This window comes from Mya arenaria, chromosome 8, assembly GCF_026914265.1.
Source record: "Mya arenaria isolate MELC-2E11 chromosome 8, ASM2691426v1".
Lineage (NCBI taxonomy): Eukaryota > Metazoa > Mollusca > Bivalvia > Myida > Myidae > Mya > Mya arenaria.
Window position 1 is genome coordinate 55,822,465 of NC_069129.1, and position 24,380 is coordinate 55,846,844.

At 34.4% G+C, this 24,380-nt stretch overlaps 1 protein-coding gene across 2 annotated transcripts; it reads right to left on the minus strand.

The window, feature by feature from the left end:
* Window positions 1-30: 30 nt before the first annotated feature.
* Window positions 31-24,156, minus strand: LOC128242704 (uncharacterized). 2 transcript variants are annotated; one of them, XM_052959960.1, is made up of 7 exons: window positions 24,019-24,149; window positions 8,042-8,365; window positions 7,584-7,754; window positions 7,139-7,267; window positions 6,058-6,299; window positions 4,946-5,150; window positions 31-4,730 (listed from the first exon to the last, which is right to left on the minus strand). In XM_052959960.1, exons 1-7 carry the CDS (start codon window positions 24,107-24,109, stop codon window positions 4,666-4,668), a joined length of 1,227 nt encoding a protein of 408 aa, XP_052815920.1. In that variant the 5' UTR covers window positions 24,110-24,149; the 3' UTR covers window positions 31-4,665. The 2 variants fall into 2 exon arrangements, with proteins under 2 accessions (XP_052815920.1, XP_052815919.1); XM_052959959.1 differs by having other exon boundaries at window positions 32-4,730; window positions 8,042-8,368; window positions 24,019-24,156.
* Between the last annotated feature and the right edge of the window lie 224 nt (window positions 24,157-24,380).

The window sequence follows — 24,380 nt, forward strand, 5'->3', positions numbered from 1 at the left end:
ATCGTAATATCGTGATTTCGCCTTTTAATCATCGTACTTTCGAGTATGGCGTTTCAGATCAACACATGCACAGACGATGGCCCTTACGGCATTCCGTAACTCTTTGATACCGGAATTGCAGAAAAAAATGCAATTGAAGTATAAAAAAAAAATGGTTTAAGTGGACCGACGTTGGTTAAATCCGTTGGATATTTAACCCAAAATATGCCATTCAAACGCGATTTATCAGTGTATTCAAATTAAATTTAAGAATGTTTCCTTAGATAAAACTTATATACTTGTGTATATTATATTTAAATGAGTGACAAAATACTCAAAAAAGATACCAAAAAACGCAATTTCTTTTAGTTGCTTTTGTTTTTCATATGAACATTTTTCAATGGTTTTATTTGTATCACACGATCGTAAAACGAAATATCTTAATTTCTAAATAATTCAGAGTCACCAATATTCTGTTGCTGATTTTTAAATAAAGGTATTTTCTGAAAATCATAATATAATCATAACTGAAAATCGAGCATTTTTCTGAGCTGTACACAACATTGTCAGGACTTTTTCGGATAGATTCTACAAAGGCATTGGACAGAACTCACAATTGCAAAGTGTTGACGGGAAATTGCGGCATTACCGTGATTTGGATTTTTTTGTTGAAATTGGGATTAAAAATATCATGTGGATGGGTCAGACATTCTTACCCCTGGGATGGGCAGAAAAGGCCTGGGAGCGAAGAGCATACTTCGAAGGCCTTAAGATTACCTTCAGCTGAAAATCGGTTTCCGATCAATATAAGAACACTATGACACAAGGTCCTCAAACTTCGTAGGCAGGTTGGTCATAACCAGCAGATGAACCCTATTGCTTTAGAGGACAGTGGGTCAAAGGTGAAGGTCGTTGTGACCGTAAGATGAAAATACGCAGATATCTATTAATAATTGAAACGCTTAGGCATAGAGACCTCGAACTTGGTAGGTGTCCCTTAAACATGACCAGCACCCTAGCTATTTTGACGTCAGTTGATCAAGAGTCAAGGTCGTGTTGACCTTAAGTTGAAAGTCCGAATTCGTTCAATAACCGAAGAATGCTTGTATCCAGGTTCCTCAAACTTGCTATGCTGGTGAACTGCATCTGCTTCCATTTAGTCAAGTTTCAAAACATTCGCGGCGTCTTTGATACTTTGCATCAAAAATAGTCTCATTTACGAATAGAACCAGGACACCAAGACGACACGACGATGGGTGTGCAAGGCCACAAAGAACTTAAGGCACGTAAATTCGGACAGCATGAGGAACGTTTAATTGGGGTCCCGTATGACGATGCTATACACTATACGATAAAGAACCAGGGTAGCTCTAACCAGGGCTACATACCGTCTGTGTACTTTCCTCCAAACATCCTAGTATGACTAACAATAGTATAGGGGCACTCGCAGAATGGACCTGGCCCCGACTGCGAGTATAAATGAACTGAAAAACAAAAACATAACATTGGTATTCCCGTAGAATGCTGTCGCCGCTATGACTTGACCTCGTCAGATCCTCAAGTGTGACTTAAATAAAAAGCAATAAAGCCAAAACGGGGAGTTTTCCCCCAGCGGTTGATTGGATATTCGAAAAATAATAACGCTTATCATCCTCATGGTCACTTAGGTACGGATATGTTGTTGAGTGATTGGTTGATTGACATTATAACATTAAAATGTAAAATATACAAGATATTTGTATAAATCATGTTGGTCTAATGACTAAGGCGTTGTTGTTTTTTTACATTTTTTTCTTAACTTAACCCTACTAAAACCAAAATACTTTCTACACCTTATTTTTTTATCTGCAATTTTGATATCATAGAGCAAAATAACGATGAAATAAGTGTTTTCAGATGCACTACCGGGAAAACTATTTTTTTTGTCCAAAACATGAACAAGTCCCTATAAAGCTGCACTCTCACAGATTGAACGTTTTGACAACTTTTTTACAGTTTGTCTTGGAACGAGCCAGTTTTTACGAAAATCCATGGGAACCAGTTATATAAGACTGCTGACAAAAAATCAAATCAAAGATTTTTATATTTAAGTTCAAAAACTGATGTTTTATGCATTTTTTTAAAGCTGCACTCTATCACAGATTGAACGTTTTGACAATTTTTTTTTATTTTTTTTTCTTGGAACGAGCTAATTTTTGCGAAAGTGCATGAAAACCAGTTATATAAGACTAATGACAAAAAATTATATATCAGATTTTTATACTTAAGTTCAAAAATTGATGTTTTATGCATTGTTCTTAAAACGTTAGTAACGGTTTAAGCCATAGATCATTAATTTTCGAACGAAAGTAGGAAAATCTGCGATGTGATCTTTTGTCAGCAATCTTTTGTCATTGGTTTGCATATATTTACGCAAAAATTTGCGCTATCCAAGGCAAAAAAAAAAAAGTTGTGAAAACGGTAAATCTGTGAGAGTGCACCTTTAAACCGTTAGCAACTGTTTAAGCCATAAAACAATAATTTTCGAACGGAAATATGAAAATCTACGATCTGATTTTTTGTCAGCAAGCTTTTATCATTGGTTGGCAGATATTTACGCAAACAATTTGCTCTTTCCAAGACAAAAAAAAGTTGTTTAAACGGTAAATCTGTGAGAGTGCAGCTTTAACCAAGATATGCAATATGTACAAATTTAGTATATGTACACAACTTAATATACACAATTCAGATGAATGAATTACACATCATATGGAATATATTTGAATAATTTTAATATAACTATGTACAAATTCTACCATCAGTTTATGATTCAACAAATGAATATTCAAAATAATGTGACATGATTCACAAGACTTAACATTTGTCGATGTATAACAACCATATAGATGTAACAAACAGAATGCGCATGCGTGTTTTCGTTAAAAATATGGTAAACAGTTTTATCAATTAAAACGATAACAAACAATAACACAGTCCATATGCCTCATATCCAAATAAATGATGAATTGGTTCTCTCATTTGCCTCAGTTCAGTTAAGAAACAATATCTGTATGGAAGACAAAAACTTCACACAATAACTTATTCCCTAGTACACTCATTGACTAAATTGACTAAATGGCCTATCACGTCAGACGCTTGATGTTAACAGTTGTGGCAAATGCAACTTTCGCTTTGAAAGCTACGACACCATGTCTTCGAAAGATCATGCATAATATGTATATGGGCACTTCTATTACATATATTTTATATACTATCAATGAGCAAATGGTTGCTTGTTACATTCTGAAGTAGACAAATTTTTATTCTATTATTTTTTTAGTTATTATCTTTCCACGAAAGTATTTTCCCATATCAGCTTTCTCGGTGATTTTAATGAACTAATAAAGCCTTTTATTTACAAAGTTACAAATGTCTTCAAAACAACCGTGGTGTTCGCTTGATTAACATGATAAGAATGACATATTCTTACGTATACATATGTTTCGACATGCACATTCAAAATCATAAAATCTAAACTCCATGTATGCACGGTCTAAATCTAAAACGTTGAATTTGTTTCAATCAACACGAATATAACATGAAGTATGTAGAGTTATTAATTCAACATCTTCCTATGTAGCAGCGATTTCTAGCGCAACTCACATTCAAATGGAACAGTATTTACATCACAATTTATATTAAAACATATTGTAAATCAATTTAAAAAAAAAAAAAAACCATTAAAATATATATATATTTTTCTAACATGTGTGACTTTTGTGAAAATGGTTCGATCAGAATTTACCTTATATGAATTTATATAACTGAACGTCAATATCAGCAAAATGAAATATCTCTCGATAAGAGCTTATGTTGCATATATGTTCCAAAGTTTGAGATCTTTAAATTGCTCTAGCTTGCCATTAACAAAAATATACAAAAATACATCGAAATCCACTGGAACCTATCATTGGTTAGATGTACATAATGACTGAAAATAATAATGGCCCACTTTAATTGACTTTTTAGTAATTGACAAAAAGACAAATTACCGATGATAACCATTCGTATGAAGAGATTCAAAAGAATAATGACGAATAGTTCCATTTTCCTGAGGTATTCGGAGATATTTTGAAACAAGTAATAAATCAGTATGTCCAAAAGAGTTAAAAGCAATAATACAGGATGTAAAGTACATCTAAAAACAAATTTTATCAAAGGGGCATTGATTTCAATCAAATCAAATAATTCATTATTCATTATTACTTGTTCATATTCATTTTCAACATTATTGCCAGAATGTGCGTATTAATTTAAATGGTAAATTCATTGAATATGTACAGAATGAGATGTATATTATGCCAAATGATACAAGTAAATATTCTCATGACCACTCACGTGCAGGCAACTAGATCTTGTTAACATATATAATATAGAAAACTTGAAATATATTTTAAAATGGAAAGTTCTACCATATATAGATAAAATGTGTCTTAAATATTACAAAAACCTCCGAAAACATTCATGGCATATTCTACATAAAAAATACTATACGCTTTGAGCTAACTTTCTAGTTGTATGATGAAAGTGATGTCACATGTTAGCCACCAGTCGTAGAGATTGCGTGCAGGGTAGAATGGATGTCCTGTAATGGTGGAGATGGTTTGTGGACTTTGTGCGCATGTCCTAGAATGGTCGACGAGGTGTCTATGAGGGTTGAATGGATGCTGATGGGCGGATTTCCTCGAAACGCCTATCGTGTACAGCGTCAGCTATTGATAAAAAACACCACGGTTTTAGAGTGTATGCATTTAAACATACATTTGTTGCGATTGACAAAGGTTTTATTTGAGAGTGGACAACCTTAAATACAAGCTTGGTCAGGCTTGTTATAATATTAATGTGTTTTTTTGGCAATAAGGGGACAGGTAAGGTGTTAACAATTGTGTTTAATGAAAGCCATCCAACATAGAACAAGCCAACCAACCTCTAGTAGCGTCGCATACGTTCATCATGAGTGGGTCCGCCTCCTCTCCCTGAACCTCCACATGTGGCCTAACCTCACGTGAGTGTCTATCATCATGTGGCTGGGTGTCCCTCACTGGATGGTTATCTGGCAGCAAGTGATTGTCATTGTCCCTAGCTACGTTTGGCCTCCTATCAATTTGCGCCATCTCAACGTCAACCGATTCCTATCAAAGTGCACATTTTAAGTACAAATGTATCAATAAGTAACCCCAGTTCAAAATTCTGCCAAATGATATATAGAGTGTAAATTGTATAAGTATTAAAACACTCAATTTAATTTATTTTTATAATTATAATACAAAACTGTTTTTATACAATTTACACTTTAAATTCTAAATTAAAATTAAAATTTGCATGACTCTGGTGACTGTTTATATGGTATTACTTCGTGTCAGCGTCTTTAAAGATATCGTAGACAAGAGTCTAATATGTTGTAATTTAAAAGGATAATTGTTTAGAACAGTCATTGTAAGATCGTAATATATTTCAGTAAGCACCAAAAGTTATATTTGACGAATAGCGAAGTCACGAGGTGAATATTCACGTTTGGTGTTCACGAGACGAGGTGAATATTCACGTTTGGTGTTCACGAGGTGAATATTCACGTTTGGTGTTCACGAGGTGAATATTCACGTTTGGTGTAAACGAGGTGAATATTCACGTTTGGTGTTCACGAGGTAAATATTCACGTTTGGTGTTCACGAGGTGAATATTCACATTTGGTGTTCACGAGGGGAATATTCACGTTTGGTGTTCACGAGGTGAATATTCACGTTTGGTGTTCACGAGGTGAATATTGACGTTTGGTGTTCACGAGGTGAATATATTGCGATCTTAAACTAAAACAAACAGTTTTTTAATGCCTAAAAAGCTGTGTTAAAAGACATGTAATTGCGTTTTATTGGGAATACCCGCCAACATTTATACGAACATTACGTTATTTCGGAAATATTGTTTAATTATGCTTGTTTGTCAAACAAATATAACTACTTTTCATACTGCCATAAATCCATATTTGGTATAAAATAAACACGAACAACTGCAATGGACAAAAAAGCTAAGTTGGCTCACCTCCCTTCTCTCCCTTGTCTTCTTTATCCATTGCCAGAAATTAAACTTCCAGAATAAAAAGCCGACACCAGCAAGACCACCCAGTGTAAGAAGACCCAACGCAATATACACCCTATCGGTGCTACTGTCATCTGAGTTGGTTGTTGGCTGCGGCTCTGGGGCAACAGGTCTGGTCGTGCGTGGACCACCAGTTGTTGAACTAGGCGTTGACGATTGCAAACTCCTCAAGTATTCTAGATGGTCTACAAGAATTTAAGAGACAAAATAAAATTCGGTTGGAGTGGATTCTTATTTAATTTTCTTAATATGCAAAATAACTGGCAATGGTATTTTATTTGCAAGGTATATATACCAAGCAAAACTTGTTCCGACGGTGCAGGAGATATCGTACCAGTACCAACACTATCTCGTGCCTGATGTGATGTATAGTTAACTGTGTACACGTTAGGACAAAACTTTTGCACGCGTTTGTAATAATACAATCTTTCGTAGCAAGGGATATCCAAAAATTGAGGCAAGAACATATTTGAACCAGACATGTTTTAAGAAATGCGCCTACTTCATGGATGAAAATCATCGGGGAATAAAATGCATTCATGATTCATGTGTAGACATATAAAGTTAGTCCAAATAATTAATGTAGACAGATTTTTTTTTCGATATGGTAACAAATCCTCCACTTAGGGATTAAAAGAATCCCGTAAACGCGTCTATTATTTTAGACTAGGCATATAATATGCTCACGGGTTTAATTTGCGCTCTCACAGATTGAACGTTTTGACAACTTTTTTTATCTTTTTTTTTTGTCTTGGAACGAGCCAATTTATGCGAAAATGTATGTGAACCTGCTATATATAAGACTGCTGACAAAACATAAGATTGCAGATTTTTATGTTTAAGTTAAAAAAAAAGATGTTTTATCCATTTTTCTTAAAGCTTCACTCTCACAGATACACCGTTTTTACAACTTTTTGTATTTTTTTCTCTTGGAAAGAGCAAATTCTTGCGTAAATATCTGCAAACCAATTATAAAAGATTGCTGACAAAATATTTTGCAATAGTTCAGTAATGGTCAACTTACACTTGCATTCTACGTCCAGGTCATGGTTTTCACAAGTGAGAGATGCGCTGCCACACTTGTTTTCACAGCTTTCACATGTATCAAAGTCAGAGCGCCAGTACTTGTCAGTGTTGCATTTACGTTTGCTATCTGTAAAACAAAATCCTTCGATAGTCACCAAGTAAGAACAATAGAAATATAAAGTTTAAACGCAACTGTTTCAGTTTGGTTGTTTCTAAAATCAATCAACACCCTTACGAAATGACACTGCATAACCCTATGCATAGGTATAGGGGCCATTTCTGCAAAGAATTGGACTGAAGCAAACCTTTCAGCAATTTTGAAAATTACATACAATTTCAACAGTGACGAAACCCTAAAAGTCCGACAGCTTCTTCATTTGATACAAATACTCTTGAAATAAAAACATATTCATCGATGTGCATACTAAACCCAACATGTGTACCTTCGGCTATCATCCTTTCCAGCTTTTCTCTCTCCGATACAAACAACACGTGGTCATGGTTGGTTGCCAAGGATACCAAATAATATTTGGATGGTGACTCATCCGTTTGAATCACGTAACTTTTGAACGTCCATTTCTCAAAGTCCTGCGCCCCCATCGTGTTAGAAGGTCCTAAGGAACCAGAACATTTTTATTTGTTGCTTCATGTTTATACATGAATAGCACATGCAATGCACTTTTCATGGTTTATCTTTCACAAAGTACTGCCGGTAGTAGTTTATAATTAGTCAACAATGATAACCGTATACCATAAATGAAATCTCAGTCCAATTGCTCTAGACCATGTAGACGAAAACAGTTACTGAAATATGTATAACAGTTTTTTTAGAATTAGTTCCATTTATATAATGACCGACAAAAGGATATCACCACCTGATATTCAAAGTATACTTCCCTACCTATGAGTACCGATATTTGCGCCAAGTCTTGGTAAGGGTCGAAGCAGTCCTTCAGGTTTTTGTTGAGAAAAGCAGATGAGACTGTTCCATTCTGGCTGTACACAAAATTGCCAGGCTTCTGTTCCAAGAGCTCATTGGTCCATATCTCTCTGGAGTCAGACTTTGTGAAGCTGAGTATATTGTAGTTGTAGTCGGTGACAACATTCAGCTGGATGCGGCTGCCTTCGGGACGACGGTCGATGAACTTCAGGATAAAATCTCGAACATGGGCGAAGTATTCGTCCAATCGTGGCATCATCCATTGGATGCAGAAATGGGCAATGTCTTCTAAAATAAAATGAGAAAATGCAAGAACTGGTTAAATTCATCGTGAAACGGGTATATTGTCGAAGGGGTCCACAAATCATGATCGCTATATTTATCAGATTAATGTGGGTCAAAATAATGAAGGCTCTCAGGGCTTTTTCTATAGTACTCACGGGTCCGACTATCGGACCCATTCCCAACGCAAAATATAAGATATTTTTCCCAATCTTCAGAAAAAAAAAAACCAATAAAAAAAAAATATAAAAAAAAAATGTTTTTTTTATTTTTTAGAAAGTCTTTTCCTGTACTGGTTCATTTTCAACATCCTAATAAATTATGTGATGTAAAGTTTCTTTGATAATTGAACTCGGAAATCATTGATTTTCATCACATTCAGAGATCTGTATGAAATATTATCTGTCATAATTTATTGCAATAGATAGTTTACAACCCAAAGATTGATATTTTTGTGCCTTTTACAGGGAAAATAAACTAATATTAAATATTTTCCTAATTCGCAGGAGACTAGACAGCTTTTTCTATTAACTGTAAAATTTCGTCATTTTCACGACGCAAAATTTCCCAAAATGTCTAGGGTCTTTTTCCCAAAATGGACAGAAAAGGCCCTGGCTCTGGTAGGAAGGTAACATAATGATATTAACTCTGAGTTTAGCCCAAGATGTTCCAGATATTATTACCGAACGCAAGTGTCCCATCGCCTACAGGGTTTTGTTATTATAACCTGGCGTAAACCTGAAGCACACTGTTTTGTAATGGTGTATTTTTGATATTTCTTTTATGAGATAAGAAACAAAAATGATTGTCTAAATGTCCGAACTAGTTTTATCTCAGGTTTCGCGTTGCTAATGTTTCAAATACTATGATTTGCCTGCTATACAATAACAAAATACTATTCATTTTATGACTTTTAGGTGTATACTTTTCAGACTTAGAAGATGTTTTCATTTTTTTGCATAATTTTTTTAAGCTTCGTTCCGGTGTATTCTTGGCATAGTTTTAGACATTATAAGCTTTCAATTTACATAAGCACACATGCCCTGATACGACAGTAAGTAATGCATACGTTTGGTCAACCAAAGCAGTTGGAATTAAACCTGTAAAACATCCAAAGAGTGCGAAGCATTCATAACATCACTAGTACTATTTCTACAAAGATACTTACATTAAACATAAATAACATTAATTTATCAATAAAACTTGAAAAGGCACATTCATATTCTTAGAACAGACAATTTCAGATAAAACTTTTTTTTTGTGCCAATCTGTGAGACAGCCCCTTTAAGGTAGTGCGTGGATTTCCTGTGGGCCACTCACATTGTTTTCAAATAGATGTTTCAAATTAAAAAGATATTATTGTACCTGAGATGTGAATTTTCTCTGATTTTGATAGTTAGAAATAAATTACTAAGCGTTTATTTTTAAGTTGTACTGTTGTATGTCAATTTTTGACTCTCGACATAATTATTTCAAACTAACAGCCTAAAGTTACATTATAGCTTGCATGAGCAGCTAGGTGTGTCTAAGGCATTTATAGTTTCATAGTTATTTTGGTTTTACAATATTATTTCCATTTGAATTTAATAAATGAACTTGAATTCTTGAATAGATTGTATAAAAAATGCAAACATCTCAGTTGTTCTTCACACCCAACCTCCCTGCCTTTGCCCTGTGTCGAACCTGAGGGTTCTTGTAACCGCCCGTGCAGCTTAATTACTACCACGTGTTCGTTGAATAAGAAGGTTCGGTTACAAATATACAAAATGACACCAGACGATATAGATATGTTTAAATTTGTTTCCTCGCCAAATGTGGGCACAAGCGCTCTTGGCCCTCGACACAGTAGTCACTTTTATCTATGTGCCTCTTGGGAGTAAGATTATTATTGGTCCCAGGTGCCTCCAACCATTCCCCTTGTTCAAATAAAATTTGCAACTCTCACATATTTGCCCGCAGATAGTCTTTCAGCGAGTTTTGGACGGTGCCCCTCAGGGCCCGTCCTAAGTAGGCACATCAGCCGAGCAAACTACAAGCCAAAGAACGCCAGTGCGCTCAGTAAATAGTTCTCATCATTGTTTTGAATACACAGCTGATTTAAAGTGGCTGTTACATAGTTTTTTTCTAAAATGTCTGGGCGAATAGTGAGAGAAGTGGTTCATGTATAATTTATTGACAATTGGTACTGAAATCAAATTTTTATATTGATAAATCATTTCGCCAATATTGACTACTACATGGAAATAGTTCCACTACATAACTACAAAAATGCATTCGGAACTCCTCGGCCATCTTACTGTATCGATAAAAATAAATCCGTAAATGTTTCGAACTGAATACTGAAGTACATTGTTGCTAAACATAATGAATTCAATACTTTGAACTATCGAAATATTTTAAAATATATATCATACTGTAGACTCTTTAAGTAGAATCATCAAAATATGATGTGTTAATGGCATGACCCAAAATGACCCGGTTTATCCAAGATGGCGGACGAAGCAACACATGTCCGTGAAATTTCGATGTCAAATGGGATTTAAGGCATCACACCAGAGTTTCACAATGGATTGTTAGTGCTAAAAAGGAGAATTAAAAATAATTAATTGAATAACATCATCACCTTGTGGTCATATTGGCTGAATTTAACGCAATACAATTAATTTATTACTGAAATACATTGGTGAAAGGTCACCCACTACTAAAAGTAAGTTGCAGTAAAACACGGTAGTCCAAATAATTGTACGTTGACGGATTTTTTTTAGATTTTTGAAATGGCAAATCCTTCACGTACAAATTGTTTAGTATCAAAAGTAGTTGTTCCGATCAGGATTCCGGGTTTAAGCATATAGCGTCTATAAAATATCATAAAAACAAGAAATATTACCAGATAATGTTATTATATATTAGTTCCATACACAAAAAAATAAATATCCAACTTATAATTATGAGTTTGAGATTTTTCTTCATTTCATTCTGTCAAAACATAACGATATATACATGAAGGGCACCTGCAAGGCTTTAGGGCACAGTTTTAAATCGCTCGGAACATTTCGGCCATGGCCAAGTTGTTACGATTGTATAACGAGGTCTATCACGAAGCTTTGTCAGAGGAGGCCGAGCTATTACGATTGTATCGAGTTGTTCCCCTTCGCATAATTGTTGTCTGTGTCAGTCAACTTTCGTTTTATTGGAAAGGTAAACAACTTGTTTTAATGAATTAAATGCTTGTTTAGTGCAAAATAACATTTCAATTACATGGTAAAGTATGAATATAACTCTTTATGATCAATTTCAACCATAAAATACTTCACTTAAAACAATTTCAATATTTTTAAAACACCCCCGTTTTTTGCACATTCCCGTTTAGACGTTAGGGATTGGAAGAATCCCGTATAACACGTCTATTATTTTAGACTATATAACAGGGAAATACAGACTTTCACTTGCAAAATTTTGCGAGTGCTCCTCACATACATGCCATATTTTCTGGAGACCATTCAGGGGGATTTGTTCAAAAGGCTGAAAATTCAGGGGGATTTTGGTTGTATTCAGGGGGATTTTTTTAGCAAGTCTAAGTTGGCGAAATTATAAAGTATTTTTAGACGCAAGTACAAAAAAATATATTCACCTATAGTTTGCTTTGAAAACCTCTTAACTTTTTCATTATACAGAATTATTTTATGTCATTATGTTTTTATCATATTCTTATGATACACTGTCATGTCATACTGTAATGCACTTGCAGAACAAAATATGTCATTGGAAAAATATGTTTTCAAGACAATTAAATTAAATTTACATTCCTCCAGAGTCTTTCAAAAAATTGTGCTTAATTCTATCAGCTTTGATGACTTTCAGACAATAAGAGAATAGAATAACTATTATTAATTTCTTCCTTCCAAAATAGTAATATTTCTTTGCCTTTGATAATTACTACAAATTAATTGATCACTTGTTGTAAAACTTTCCTTTTGGCATTTCACCCTGGTGGAGTTGTTTCTTTACATTCAGTTTCACTCAAATACTGTGGTTTCACTTTGTCATTATTGCCTGATGTAAAATTTCTAAAAAAAAAAAAAAAATTTTTTTTTTTTTTTTTTTAAATTCCGGGAGATTTTTATCTCCCGCTGGGAGACCGGGGGATGGATCGAAATTCCGGGGGATTTTCCCCCCCGCCGGGGGATATGGCATGTATGTCCTCAAAGTTAAATTCGAACCCTGACTTAGTGAAAATCCAAAAAACAATGACGTCGTTTTGCTTCTTGCCATTAGTAGATGTTAATAATTGTTAAAAATATTGATGTGAAAAATAATGATAATAACTTTATCTTTTATCTGCGTCACAGTTGTCATCTTTCTGCATAAAACATATATATTACAGTACAGTAGGGTATTTCAGATTTTCTTTAAAATTGTGATATTAATGCACCAGTCAATTGTAACCACGGCCACCCCAGGTCCGGGGATATACGGGGAATAGCCGGTGAAATGGGTCGTGTTTATGCTTTTCAGGTGGCCCCGCATTGCCGGGTGAATGCGGTGGTTTTGTCTGTTTTAAATTTAGCGGGTAATTGGCCTTACCTAGAGTCCCCGGGGTGCAGGGACTTTGGTGGGGATTTTACCAACTGTTCGTCTCCGCATGGCATGGGATTTAGCCGGTGTTGGCTGTACTGAAAGTCCAAGTCCCCTCTATTCCCAAGATCTGGGGTGGGTGGGCGTGGTTACAATTGACTGACCAGTGCGGTCAGTGCATAATTTGGTTCCCTTTATGCCATGTTGATCTGATTCATACCATAGTAAAATATTTTCTTCAACTGTAACAACACTTCAATATTAAACATTGCATTGCAAAATAGGAACACGAAAGTTTCACATAATTTGAGCCAATATCATTGTTTAATCACTTAAGTGTGTATAATTACACAAGTGTTTCATTAAACACTTAAATTCCGATCAGCTTCTGTCAACATAGCATTGTCATTTTGGAACTATCTAGCTGATGCGTATCATCTTGAAGCTCAATATACATTACGGTAAGTCGAAAATTATAGATGTGTTCACTATGTGACGTGCCATATCAAAAATGGTAAAAAAATCATTCAATGTACAATTATTTGAACTAAATAAACTTAGTGCTTGAAATGTCATTCTTGGCTAGGAGAAAAAGTTGGATGTGGACATGAAGACTCGCCAAAACAAAACTTTTCAAAGACTCTGAAGTTGCTGTTTATTTGGACTAGTCAAGTATTAAACTTTTCAACAAGATAAAGTTATTATAAATGATCCTGGCATTAGGACACGGAGCTAGCCTGTCTGTATTATCTGGATGGTGCTAAGCCCCTGGTGAGCCTTAAATGCCTTGATTTGAAATCTGCCACTTATTATTCTCTATCATTGACTACACATTTTTCAGGTAAGTGTAAATTACAGTATTTTCTTGTATGTTAAAATTAACAATGGTAAAAGATAATGCATAACTTAATTGTGCATGCTGGGGATATCAATATTGTATAGATGTATATAGCTTTACGGATATTTACAGTGTTTGAATAGCCCAAAAGGGTCTTACTCAATGAAAAAAAAATCAAAATACTAGAATGTAGACAGGATTTTGACATTTTTTGGCAATTAATTGAATTCAAGGGGGTAGCCAGGCTGTACTAAATGCGAGAGGCTATGGGATGGGGAATCCCTGTAACCGTAGGAGGTTAAGGGGGGGGGGCTGCTCCCCACGGAAAACTAGAACTAACATGTAGCATTGATTGGTATTTGTCGGCAGGGTTTCCGCCAGCCCTTTATGGCTTGTCGGGCCCGACGTGCCTTCCGCTGGCAAGGCCAATTACCGACACGCGTTAATTATGCCGACATGCTTTAATCCGCGTAGCGACAATCCTTATCAAAACAATCATCAGTTTTGACAATACACGATTTTGTTGCGATTGCAACGGTTGACTGACAGCCAGAAGGCGTGTCGGGACTATTACGACATTTGTATCAGCCATTCAGGATCGACGACAGCATGAAGGCGTGTCGGTGAGGTTCAACAGTGCCAATTAACCAAACTCCTCCTATTCTTTATCAGAATGGGAATGTGTGAAAAACACCACTGTCATAATTGCGACCTTCATCTCTATAATCATCTATGAACGCAAAGTAAACAATAAGTGTTAATTGATTTCGGTAACATATGTGTCGTTTTATTTTGTTTCTTAATCCCGAGTCAGTTTGTTAACCAATTATTAAATTATAATTGAGAACCGTGTTAAGATATCTGTGTTATTAACAAGGGTTATGCTATGTCGTCGTAATTAATTGAGTCGCGTTCCCGTCTTTAAAAGTGTAAAGTTATATTTTGTGTTGCTTATTATTAACCTTTGATTATTTTATCGTTCTTTTAATTTATTTAGAAAAAAGATAAATAAATCTGAAAATACATATTACATTCCCTTTAAGTTATTATTTAGCCAACCCGGCTTTAAAAATATTAGCTGTTGCAGCTTTAAATACGAATACACGAGCAGTCGCTTTGCTCCGGGCTCTTTTGTGTTCCAGCATGCAGCGTGCTTTACACGTTTTGCTGTGACGTCAACGGTGTCAATATAAATAATACCCGCACTAAACGAAACATGAGTCGATCAATATCGTCGATATTTTATTGTCGGAAAACTTGAGAAATACCAATAATCAAGGAAGAGAAACCATTAAACCTTTTCACAAATAATTTTGATGTTAATCAGACTTTAGTTGGTAATTCTAAATCATGGGAACATAACTGTAAACTTGTTTAAAATGCAGGAAATTGCACCATTTTGGATACGAAAATATAAAAAAAATCAACGTCAGGAGGGGACACCCCTCCCAAACCCTCCCCTTCCGACATGCCTTATGAAATACCTGGCAGAAACCCTGTTTGTCGGGGTTTATAGGTTCGAGGCCAACGACTGTAGTTACCAAGTGATTTTTAAGGCTGTGTTAGCTATCTAGCACAGAGAAACAATGCTTTCTATAGCTGATCTTCCCTTTAAGGTTTTATTCTGATGTCAAAACATAACGTAACCCTCAACAGGGTAACAGGTTGTCAACGTTATACTTACATTACAGGGTTAGTAGGTGACATAGTATTGGAAATATGGGGGGCAAGAATCCATATTTAGGGTCGAGTTTCACTCCACCGCAATATGGTTTCCTTTACATTGAATATCCCATATCGTAGGTTACCTACTGACCATGGAACTTATAGTATCCTTCCACATGTTTTTAAACAAATTCATAGACAAGAATGGTTTTTTCAAATGACAATTTGTCATTTTGTATTCATTGTGATGAAAAAATGTGAAATTAAGTTTCCAACCAATTCTTAAGAGGAAAATGTGATATTTATCTTATCTCCTGATAAAAACTTTCAATCACGTTGGGTACTGAAAGGGGGTACTATATTGGTTTAAATAGGAAATGACGTCATGAACACATAGTAATCTATGACTTCATCTTACCTGTGACCATTATGATGTCACAATTAAAAAGAGTTTAGTTTTTTGTTGTTATTCCTTTCTGTTGTACTTGATATCACCTTTATATGTATTCTCTTTACAAACAGTGTGAGAATGATAGCATGATTCTTTGGTTTGAAATTTTTCCTAATACAATTTTTTTGCAATGCATGCTTGTAGTGCAGAGAATAGCATCGCTTTAATGGTATCCTGTTTTTAGCTAGACTATTCGAAGAATATGGAGAGCTATACTACCCACCCAAGCGTCGGCGTCGGCGTCACACCTTGGTTAAGGTTTTGCATGTAAGCACCTTTAAGTCATTATCTCAGCAAATACATCATGCATTGCATTGAAACTTTAGATATGTATTCCCAACTATCTAACCTACTAAATTAATGAAGTTAGATGACACTTATTTGAATTTAATGCAAATAATGGGCTTTTATTATTTGACTTAGAAATTCTGGTTAAGGTTTTGCATGTAAGCACACATAGGTTAATATCTCAGCAACTACTTGATGTATTGCATTAAGATTTTATACAATGGTAGTCAACCATCCAACCTTCCTAATTAACCAAGTTAGATAACTCTAGTTTGCATTTAATGCAAATAATGACCCTTTATTATTCGACTTAAAAAATCTGGTTAAGGTTTTGCTTTATTATTTGACATATAAATTCAAATACTAGAACATCATGTATTCCATTGAAACTTTATACACAGGCTCCCAACTATTCAACCTTCTTAATTAATCAGGAAAGATAACTCTATCTTTTATATTTTATCATTTTTGCCCCTTTATTATGCAACTTAGAAATTTTGGTTAAAGTTTTGCATGTTAGCACACATGGTTAATATCTCAGCAACTACTCATGTATTGCATTGAGACTTCAGACAATTGTACTCAATTACCCAACCTACTTGAATAATCGAGTTAGATAACTATATTTTGCAAATAACGATCCATTATTATTGGACTTAAAATTTTCCATGTAACCACATTCATGTTAATATCTCAACAAATACATAATGTATTGCATTGGAATCTAATCTAATTTTACAGTGATCCATGTTTCGCCAAAACTTTTTAATCCTTACACTGAACAGCGGCGTAATAGTCGAGCGCGCAGTCTCTGTGACAGCTCTTGTTTACTTCAGAAGTAAAACAGGTTAGTTGTTTTTGCTGTCTTTACTTAAAGAATATTTTTATAAAAAGATACTAAGACTCTTCATCATATAATAGACTGTATTATACAACTCGTCAAGGAATTATGTTAGTAAGATCGACAAAGGCTCAGTTATTTACACATTTCCTGAAGTTGTTGAATATGTTTTTTAAAGCTACATCAATGAAAACTTGACATCTGTACTGTTTTGAAAACAAACATATATTTATATATGTCGTTCTCGGATGACCCTGACTGGGACCTTTTTGACCTAATTATTTTTTAGAGCTATAGCATTTTAGACAGTTTTGAAAACAATATTTAATGTTGTCTTTTGATGACCTAGATTGTGGCCTTTTGACACACATTTAAATTTGAAGCTTCAGCCATGAAATTAAGACCATTTATTCGAAATCAAAAATCAAAATTGTGCTTGGATAACGTTGTCCTTTCAACATACTTTCCTATTTTTAAGCTACTTCAATGAAAGTTTTTTAGTACAGTTTTCAAAACAAAAAGCAATGTTGTGCTTTGATGACATAGAATATGATTTTTTGACATACATTCTATTTTTGAAACAACAGCAAAGAAGTTTAGACCATGTGTATAACTTTTAAAACAAATATCAATATTGTACTTGGATAACCTTGATAATTACCGTTTGACCATCTTTTCTATTCTAAGGTACTTCAACGAAAGTTCAGTAAGTTTTGCAAAACAATTATCAATGTTGTCCTCAGATCTTCTTTACTGTGACCTTTTGTCCCTCTTTCATATGTTTACAGATTGGACAAAATGTACTGCTTTAAGAATTATTATAAATGTTGTGTTTGCCTAATCATGATTGTGACATTTTCACTTACTTTTTTATTTTTGTGGCCTCTGCAATAAAATGTTGCTATGTTTTGAAAACAATTCATCATTGTTGTTCTCGGGTTACTTTAAAGGGACTGTACACCAGATTGGCACCAATTTTTTTGCTGTAACGCAACTCAGGACAATTATTTAATAGGATGTGTTTAGCTTTGAATCATAATTATAGAGAAAGGACCAAAATGCAAAAAAAGCAGTCCAGTGTTGTATCCACTGTGCTACGAAGGCTTACTCCAAACGGGTGGTATATTTAAGCTATATACCTTCGTAGACATACCCAGTAATATTTTTAATGGAAAAATACAAAATCACTGCTTAGCTAAAATAAATTGTAAACTATGTGGTACTTCAGTTAGTAAGATGCAATGCATTGTACACATTAATACCAAGTTTATGTCAGTTTTCGACAAAAAACATATATTAATGTTATGCTTCAGTTATCTTGATTGTGTCCTTTTGGCGTATTTGTTATGCAACTGGAATGAAATTTTGACTATGAAGTAGTTCTGCAAACAAACATTAACGATGATATTGCCAGGTGACCTTTTTATCAACTTTTCAAAGCTACAGCATTAAGATGAATAATTATTTGGAAAATAAATATCAAGCTTAGATATTTGGTTTGAAGCATTGTCTAATTGTCCTCACCTAAGAGTGTTCAAATTATGCTTCTATATTCAAGATTAGGTTCCGACGATTTTCTGTGTTTATAAGTGAAAGGACTTAGTTCTATACTTGCAGCGACCGAACAATGTCACCGTCCATCAGCATTTTCAGTGCTTTGATTTTACGAGCGCTCATTTGTTTAGTTTTGTTTGTAGTAGACTTCTCCCTTTAATATTTCGGCGCCGCTGGCGACTGCGTGGAAGAGCGCGATAGGCGACTGCACAGTCCACATTTACTGCTCTCTATCTTAAACCGCGTTTATCGATTATAAAACTTATCAAAACACCGGCTACATGAAAACGAATTTTAAAACGAGGCCCTTAAAAAATTATTTCACTTCCTGGTTCTTGAAAATACTTGAACCCATTTAAAGGTTGATTAAATTGTGGACGATTGTGTTTGTTTCAATACTGTATGTCTCCCGCTAAAAGGAAACGTATACCAGTATATACTGGGCAAGAAGTGCTGAATTTTATCGTGAATGACAGTGAAAGTGATAATCCAAAGTTTGAATTTGAATCTTTATTTAAAGTCGGGTATGTGTTAACAAGAAACATTAGCTCAAAGAGCTATTTTCCGACATGATTCGGACATGTCTGACGGGAATTTGGATGACAGTTACAGTGAAAAGACAGTTTGCAATCAGTCGCCAGCTACACCTGTCCAGAATGAGATAGAAACTTCAGGTGTTTATTTTTGCCAGCTACACCTGTCCAGAATGAGATAGAAACTTCAGGTGTTTATTTTTAACTTCTTTGTTGTTTTGCTGCTAATATAGCAAATTTTATGTATTGTTTGTAATAATTTTTCTTTCAAAAATATACATTGATTTATGCATATTTGTTTTTAATATGCTACAGATCTAAGTATAGTGTTTTATTAACTCATATACAAATATATATACTACACAGAACATTTATAAGTAATGCACCAGTCAATTGTAACCACGGCGGGTCACGGACATTACGGACCATGGACAATTAACACATAGTTTGTTTAATTGTGTCTTCTGCATCCTACCAATACACTTGATTGGACCGATTGCAAGCGTCTGCTAATTAACAGATGGACTATAGAGTGATCAGTGTAGCGGAAAAAGCAGCTGGTCGCATTAGTCACATGGTAACTAAGACACTTTAATGACCTATTGGGAGTAGTTTTGAATGTGTGAATGACCCATGAATATTTGTGTATTACAATTTCTGCAACTTTTACTGGCCTAGTCGTTTTGGACCGAAATTATAAAAAAATGACAAAATTTCGGACCGAATTTTTTTACTCTTTTTGAAACTGAAATCGGTCTGGCTTGGTCAAAATCGGTCCAGACCGGCTAATTGCCGGTTTTAAGAAGCCCTGTGTGTTATGTAGACCAAATAAAAGTTTTTTAATATTTTGGATTAAAAATCATTTACGGAAACAGAAGAAGGTATTTTTCCCATTTTTTTAAATCTCATTTCCGCGAAAATAACTTTATTTTAGCTCTAAACTTACTATATTTTTGTCAAAGATGTTATTTTTGCCGACATATTTTTTTTCAAAATCTTATTTTCGCGAAAATAACCTATTTTCGTATTTTAGTCATACCGATACTGAGCACTCATATTCATATTTATTAACAAATTTAAAACCAATAAGTTAAATTAAACAATATGTTTAAAAACATTATAAATCATGGTCCGTAAGTTTCTGAAGATGGTCCGTAATGTCAATAAATCTGGTCCATAGTGACCCTAAATCTGGTCCGTAATGTCCATGGTCCGTAATGTCCGTAATTCACCACGCCCCCCCCCCCCCCAAGTCCGGGGGTATACCGGGATAGCTGGGGAAATGGGCCGTGTTTTTACCTTTCAGGTGGCCCCGCAGTGCCAGTTGAATTCGGTGGTTTTGTCTTCGCAAAAATATAGCGGGGAATGGGCCTAACCTAGGGTCCCTGGGGTGCGGGGGGATTTTACCCGGCGGTTGGCTAGACTGAAAGTCAAAGTCCCCGCTTTTCCCCGGACTTTGGGGGGCCGTGGTTACAATTGACTGGTGCATAATATTGCTATTTAAAATTTCAGATTCCTCAGACGCAGAGGATCATGAAATTCTTGTTTGCTGGTAGGCAAAGAGGGCGCGCTCATGGTGGAGGCATTGGTTGTGGTTGAGCCAATGGTTGTGGACAGTACGAGGACGCTAAATATTAACCTGATTGACATTCCTATGTGCTTCATACCATGCCATTAGCTTTACCATTCACACAAAAGCATTAAAAAAGCCAATGCTAGAAGTGTGTATAATTTGTAAATATTAGTCAAAAAGGAAAAAGAAATTGTGTCAGACTGTGTGATTGGAAAAAAGTATGGACCACACTTTGTGTTGTGAATAAAAGATTGTAGATTTTTTAAATGATCATGTGTATAACCGTCTCTGTGGCCTAGTGGTTAAGCATCCACCTACGAAGCGGGAGGTCGTGGGTTCGATCCCTAGCTGCGTCATACCAAAAGACATTAAAAGTTGGTACAAGTAGCTCTTTTGTGTATCGGTGCTTTACACAGAGCACATAAAAGAACCAAGGGGTCTCTTTGAAAAAGAGCTAGGGTATCGCACCCGGACTTTCTTGTATCCCACCACTGTCTCTTCAGCGTGTTGTCCCTTCTGCAAAAACAAAAGACCCCGTTGGAAATAAGTGCTTGCACTTTCACGGGTTATCCTTGACCGCAAGATCTGAAGAAAAACATACATACCAGGGCTTTTTCTGCCCATTTTGGGAAAAAGACCCTAGACATTTTGGGAAATTTTGCGTCGTGAAAATGCCGAAATTGGGAAATCTTACAGTTAAAAGAAAAAGCTGTCTAGACTCCTGCGAATTAAGAAATGATTTAATATTAGTTTATTTTCCTTTTGAAAGACCCAAAAAATATCAATCCTTGGGGTGTAAATATTTATTGCAATAAATCATGACAGATAATATTTCATACTGATCTCTGAATGTGATGAAAATCAATTATTTCCAAGTTCAATTATCAATTTTTTTTACATCACATAATATATTAGAATGTTGAAAATGAACCAGTACAGGTTTTTTGATTGGGATTTTTTTCTGAAGATTGGGAAAAATATTGCTTTAGGAATGGGTCCGATAGTCGGACTCGTGGGTACTATAGAAAAAGCACTGCATACATACATATACATATTTAAAATTTACTGTATATATGGATATCATTCAAAAAATATTTGAGCTGATTGTGTTTTTTTATCAAGAAATATTGCATATTTTGGGTATTGTCTTGGATTTTGTTTTTGTTTGCTATATTTGAAAGTTGACCCAATCAGTGTTTGCAGTACAAAAAAAAATAATGTTGTTATAGTATATATGGCAGATTTCATGAAAAGGTGACCATAAAGTTCCTGGCAAATATTGATTTTTTAAAATTTGTTGCATGTCTGATTTTTCACATAAACATTTACAGCAATTTCTTATCATATTTTAGAACATCTGCAATGATTAATCCATGCATTTTTATAAAAAATAGATTTTTGTATCAACACACCATATATGTTTATTACTTGTCCAAATTTGAACAAGATGTCTAAAAAAATTATGAAAATATGCCAGTCTAATAAAGGTAGGTGTTAAATTCTGAGAAAGTCTCTAGTTAATTCTCTACTGGAACTTAAATGGTTACCAACATTTATGTGTAGTCATTAAATGAGTGATGGCTGTAGTTTATATTTTATTGCAAATGCCTATATTCATTTTGTTAGTTATTTTTCAAGTCACCTTGTCTAGTCGTTTCCATGACATGAGATATGACAAAGTTTTTTTTAACAAATTATTATTCTTAACTAAGTTTTTCAAAGGAAAAGTGGAATACCTAGGTTACCGTATTAGATTTGGGTATATCATTGGGCAGTCAGGTGGCTGTGACCATTGGCACTCTTGTGTCCACGCTCTAACTTCATAGGGTATTTTAAAATAACTTTGCAAAAATGTTTAACAACTAGAAAACTGGTTTTAAATTCTTTCATTTATTTAATAGTTCAAAGCAATACATTTGTTTGATCTCAAAACAAATATTTGTATAAAATTATCTTGTAGTGTTATCATTCCTTCACTCGGATGTTATCCTTGTACTGTTAAAATATCATTGTTCAGTTAATAAGTGAATAAAATGTTAGCAAAAGTGACTATATATATATATTTGTTTGCTCTTCGCTGGCTTATCTTTTTTTCTAAATGCAAAACAAATATTTTTATTATTATTTCACATGCTGGCCCCATTATTTTTTGGGAAAAAATCCGATGAACAAGTTATCAATTTGGCAAGGCCTTATCAAACAACTTTTTATTATTATTATTTTTTATTCTTATTTTTTATTGTTATTATTATTATCATTATCATAATTATTACTATCATTATTATTATAACTTCTTTATGGTATGACTTTCTGTGCATCAATGCTACAATCAAGTAACCTATGTTGTAATTTATTGATGATTTCGGTAATTGGACTACTTCTATCGTATTTTCAATATCTTCAAAGTTTCCCCGAGTCCATTGATATTTTGATCAAGTTTTCATTGAAATAATACAATGTTACTTTCTGTAAATGTATAATAAGGTTTAGGGGTATACCCAATAATATAAACAATTTTTAACATTGGCTATTTTTTTATTTTTCAGTTTTAGTAAAATTGGAAAATGATCACACTCCACAATAATCTCAATTGAAGTCTTCGACATTCTTGAAAAGGTTAATATTACTGATCACATAGTCAACAACACTCATTCCCAAGTGGTTTATAAACATAAATATGCCTTGATCCTTATACGAACCTACACGCCCATTAAATATATATAATGAATAGCCTTAACACATTTCTGTAAGACGTCTTCCAAAAGCATTAGTAGACCTGTCACTGGAGGTTCAGTCTGCTATTTTATCATCTTCAAAATAGCATTATATTGCTTAAAGCTGCACTCTCACAGATTGAATGTTTTGACAACTTTTTTATTTTTTGTTGATCTTGAATCGAGCCGGGTGAAATCGTCGAAGTTTAATTTTTATTTCGATATAGGAGGAGAAAAGTTTTTAGTCTGAAATGGTGGGGATTATATTATACGCCCAAAATGCCCCATTTCGGACAAGAAATTGTTAAACCCCCCTGCCAACACTTTAAACCAAATAAATAAGTTACGCCCCCTCTAAAGTTGAATCCTGGATCCGCCCCTGTTACCAACACGAGCGTTTAAATCCCCAATAAGAGTATTTAATAATTTCATAGAATATATGTTAATAATTTCTTCAATAATTCTATTCCCTCAACATTATATTTTCTATATATATATATATATATATAAATGCGCTCGAACTTTCTGGAAGGAGTGCAACAATAACCTATATGTTATACAAATTCAGAAGTGCTATATATCCCTTGTTATGACCAACTTGATTTCGTAAAAAGAGGGACTCACCATCTGTTGGTTGTGAAGAAGCATCATTTATCCTCAACACACCACACAAAGATATACAAAATCCCAACAGAAAAATGCTGCTTCCTCTCATGCCTCCTGTTTTACACCTCAAGAATCTATAATTAGATATTACTGTTGTGTAATGGGAAAATAAATCGCGGGATCCCAGCTTCCAGCCTAGTTCTACAGCAAATAAAGGGAAAGATAACACTGGCTATATCGTAATGTTAATTATATTGAGTTAGTTTTCTTACTACAACAATGGTTTAACTTGTGAGAAGTACTGACACAAGTTAAAGTAATGTAATTAAATTTTGACGTCAACACTAGTACCACTTTTATCTCATTACCACAACTTTTAT

Bases quoted from the DNA above. Each gene is read 5' to 3' on its own strand.
- LOC128242704 (XM_052959959.1), bottom strand. From the start codon at position 24,109: ATGAGAGGAAGCAGCATTTTTCTGTTGGGATTTTGTATATCTTTGTGT. The intron at 7,268-7,583 runs GTACACATGTTG...TTTGTTTTACAG, and splicing joins GGAAAGGATGATAGCCGAAG to ATAGCAAACGTAAATGCAAC. The intron at 6,300-7,138 runs GTAAGTTGACCA...AAATTCTTGTAG, and splicing joins CCTGGACGTAGAATGCAAGT to ACCATCTAGAATACTTGAGG.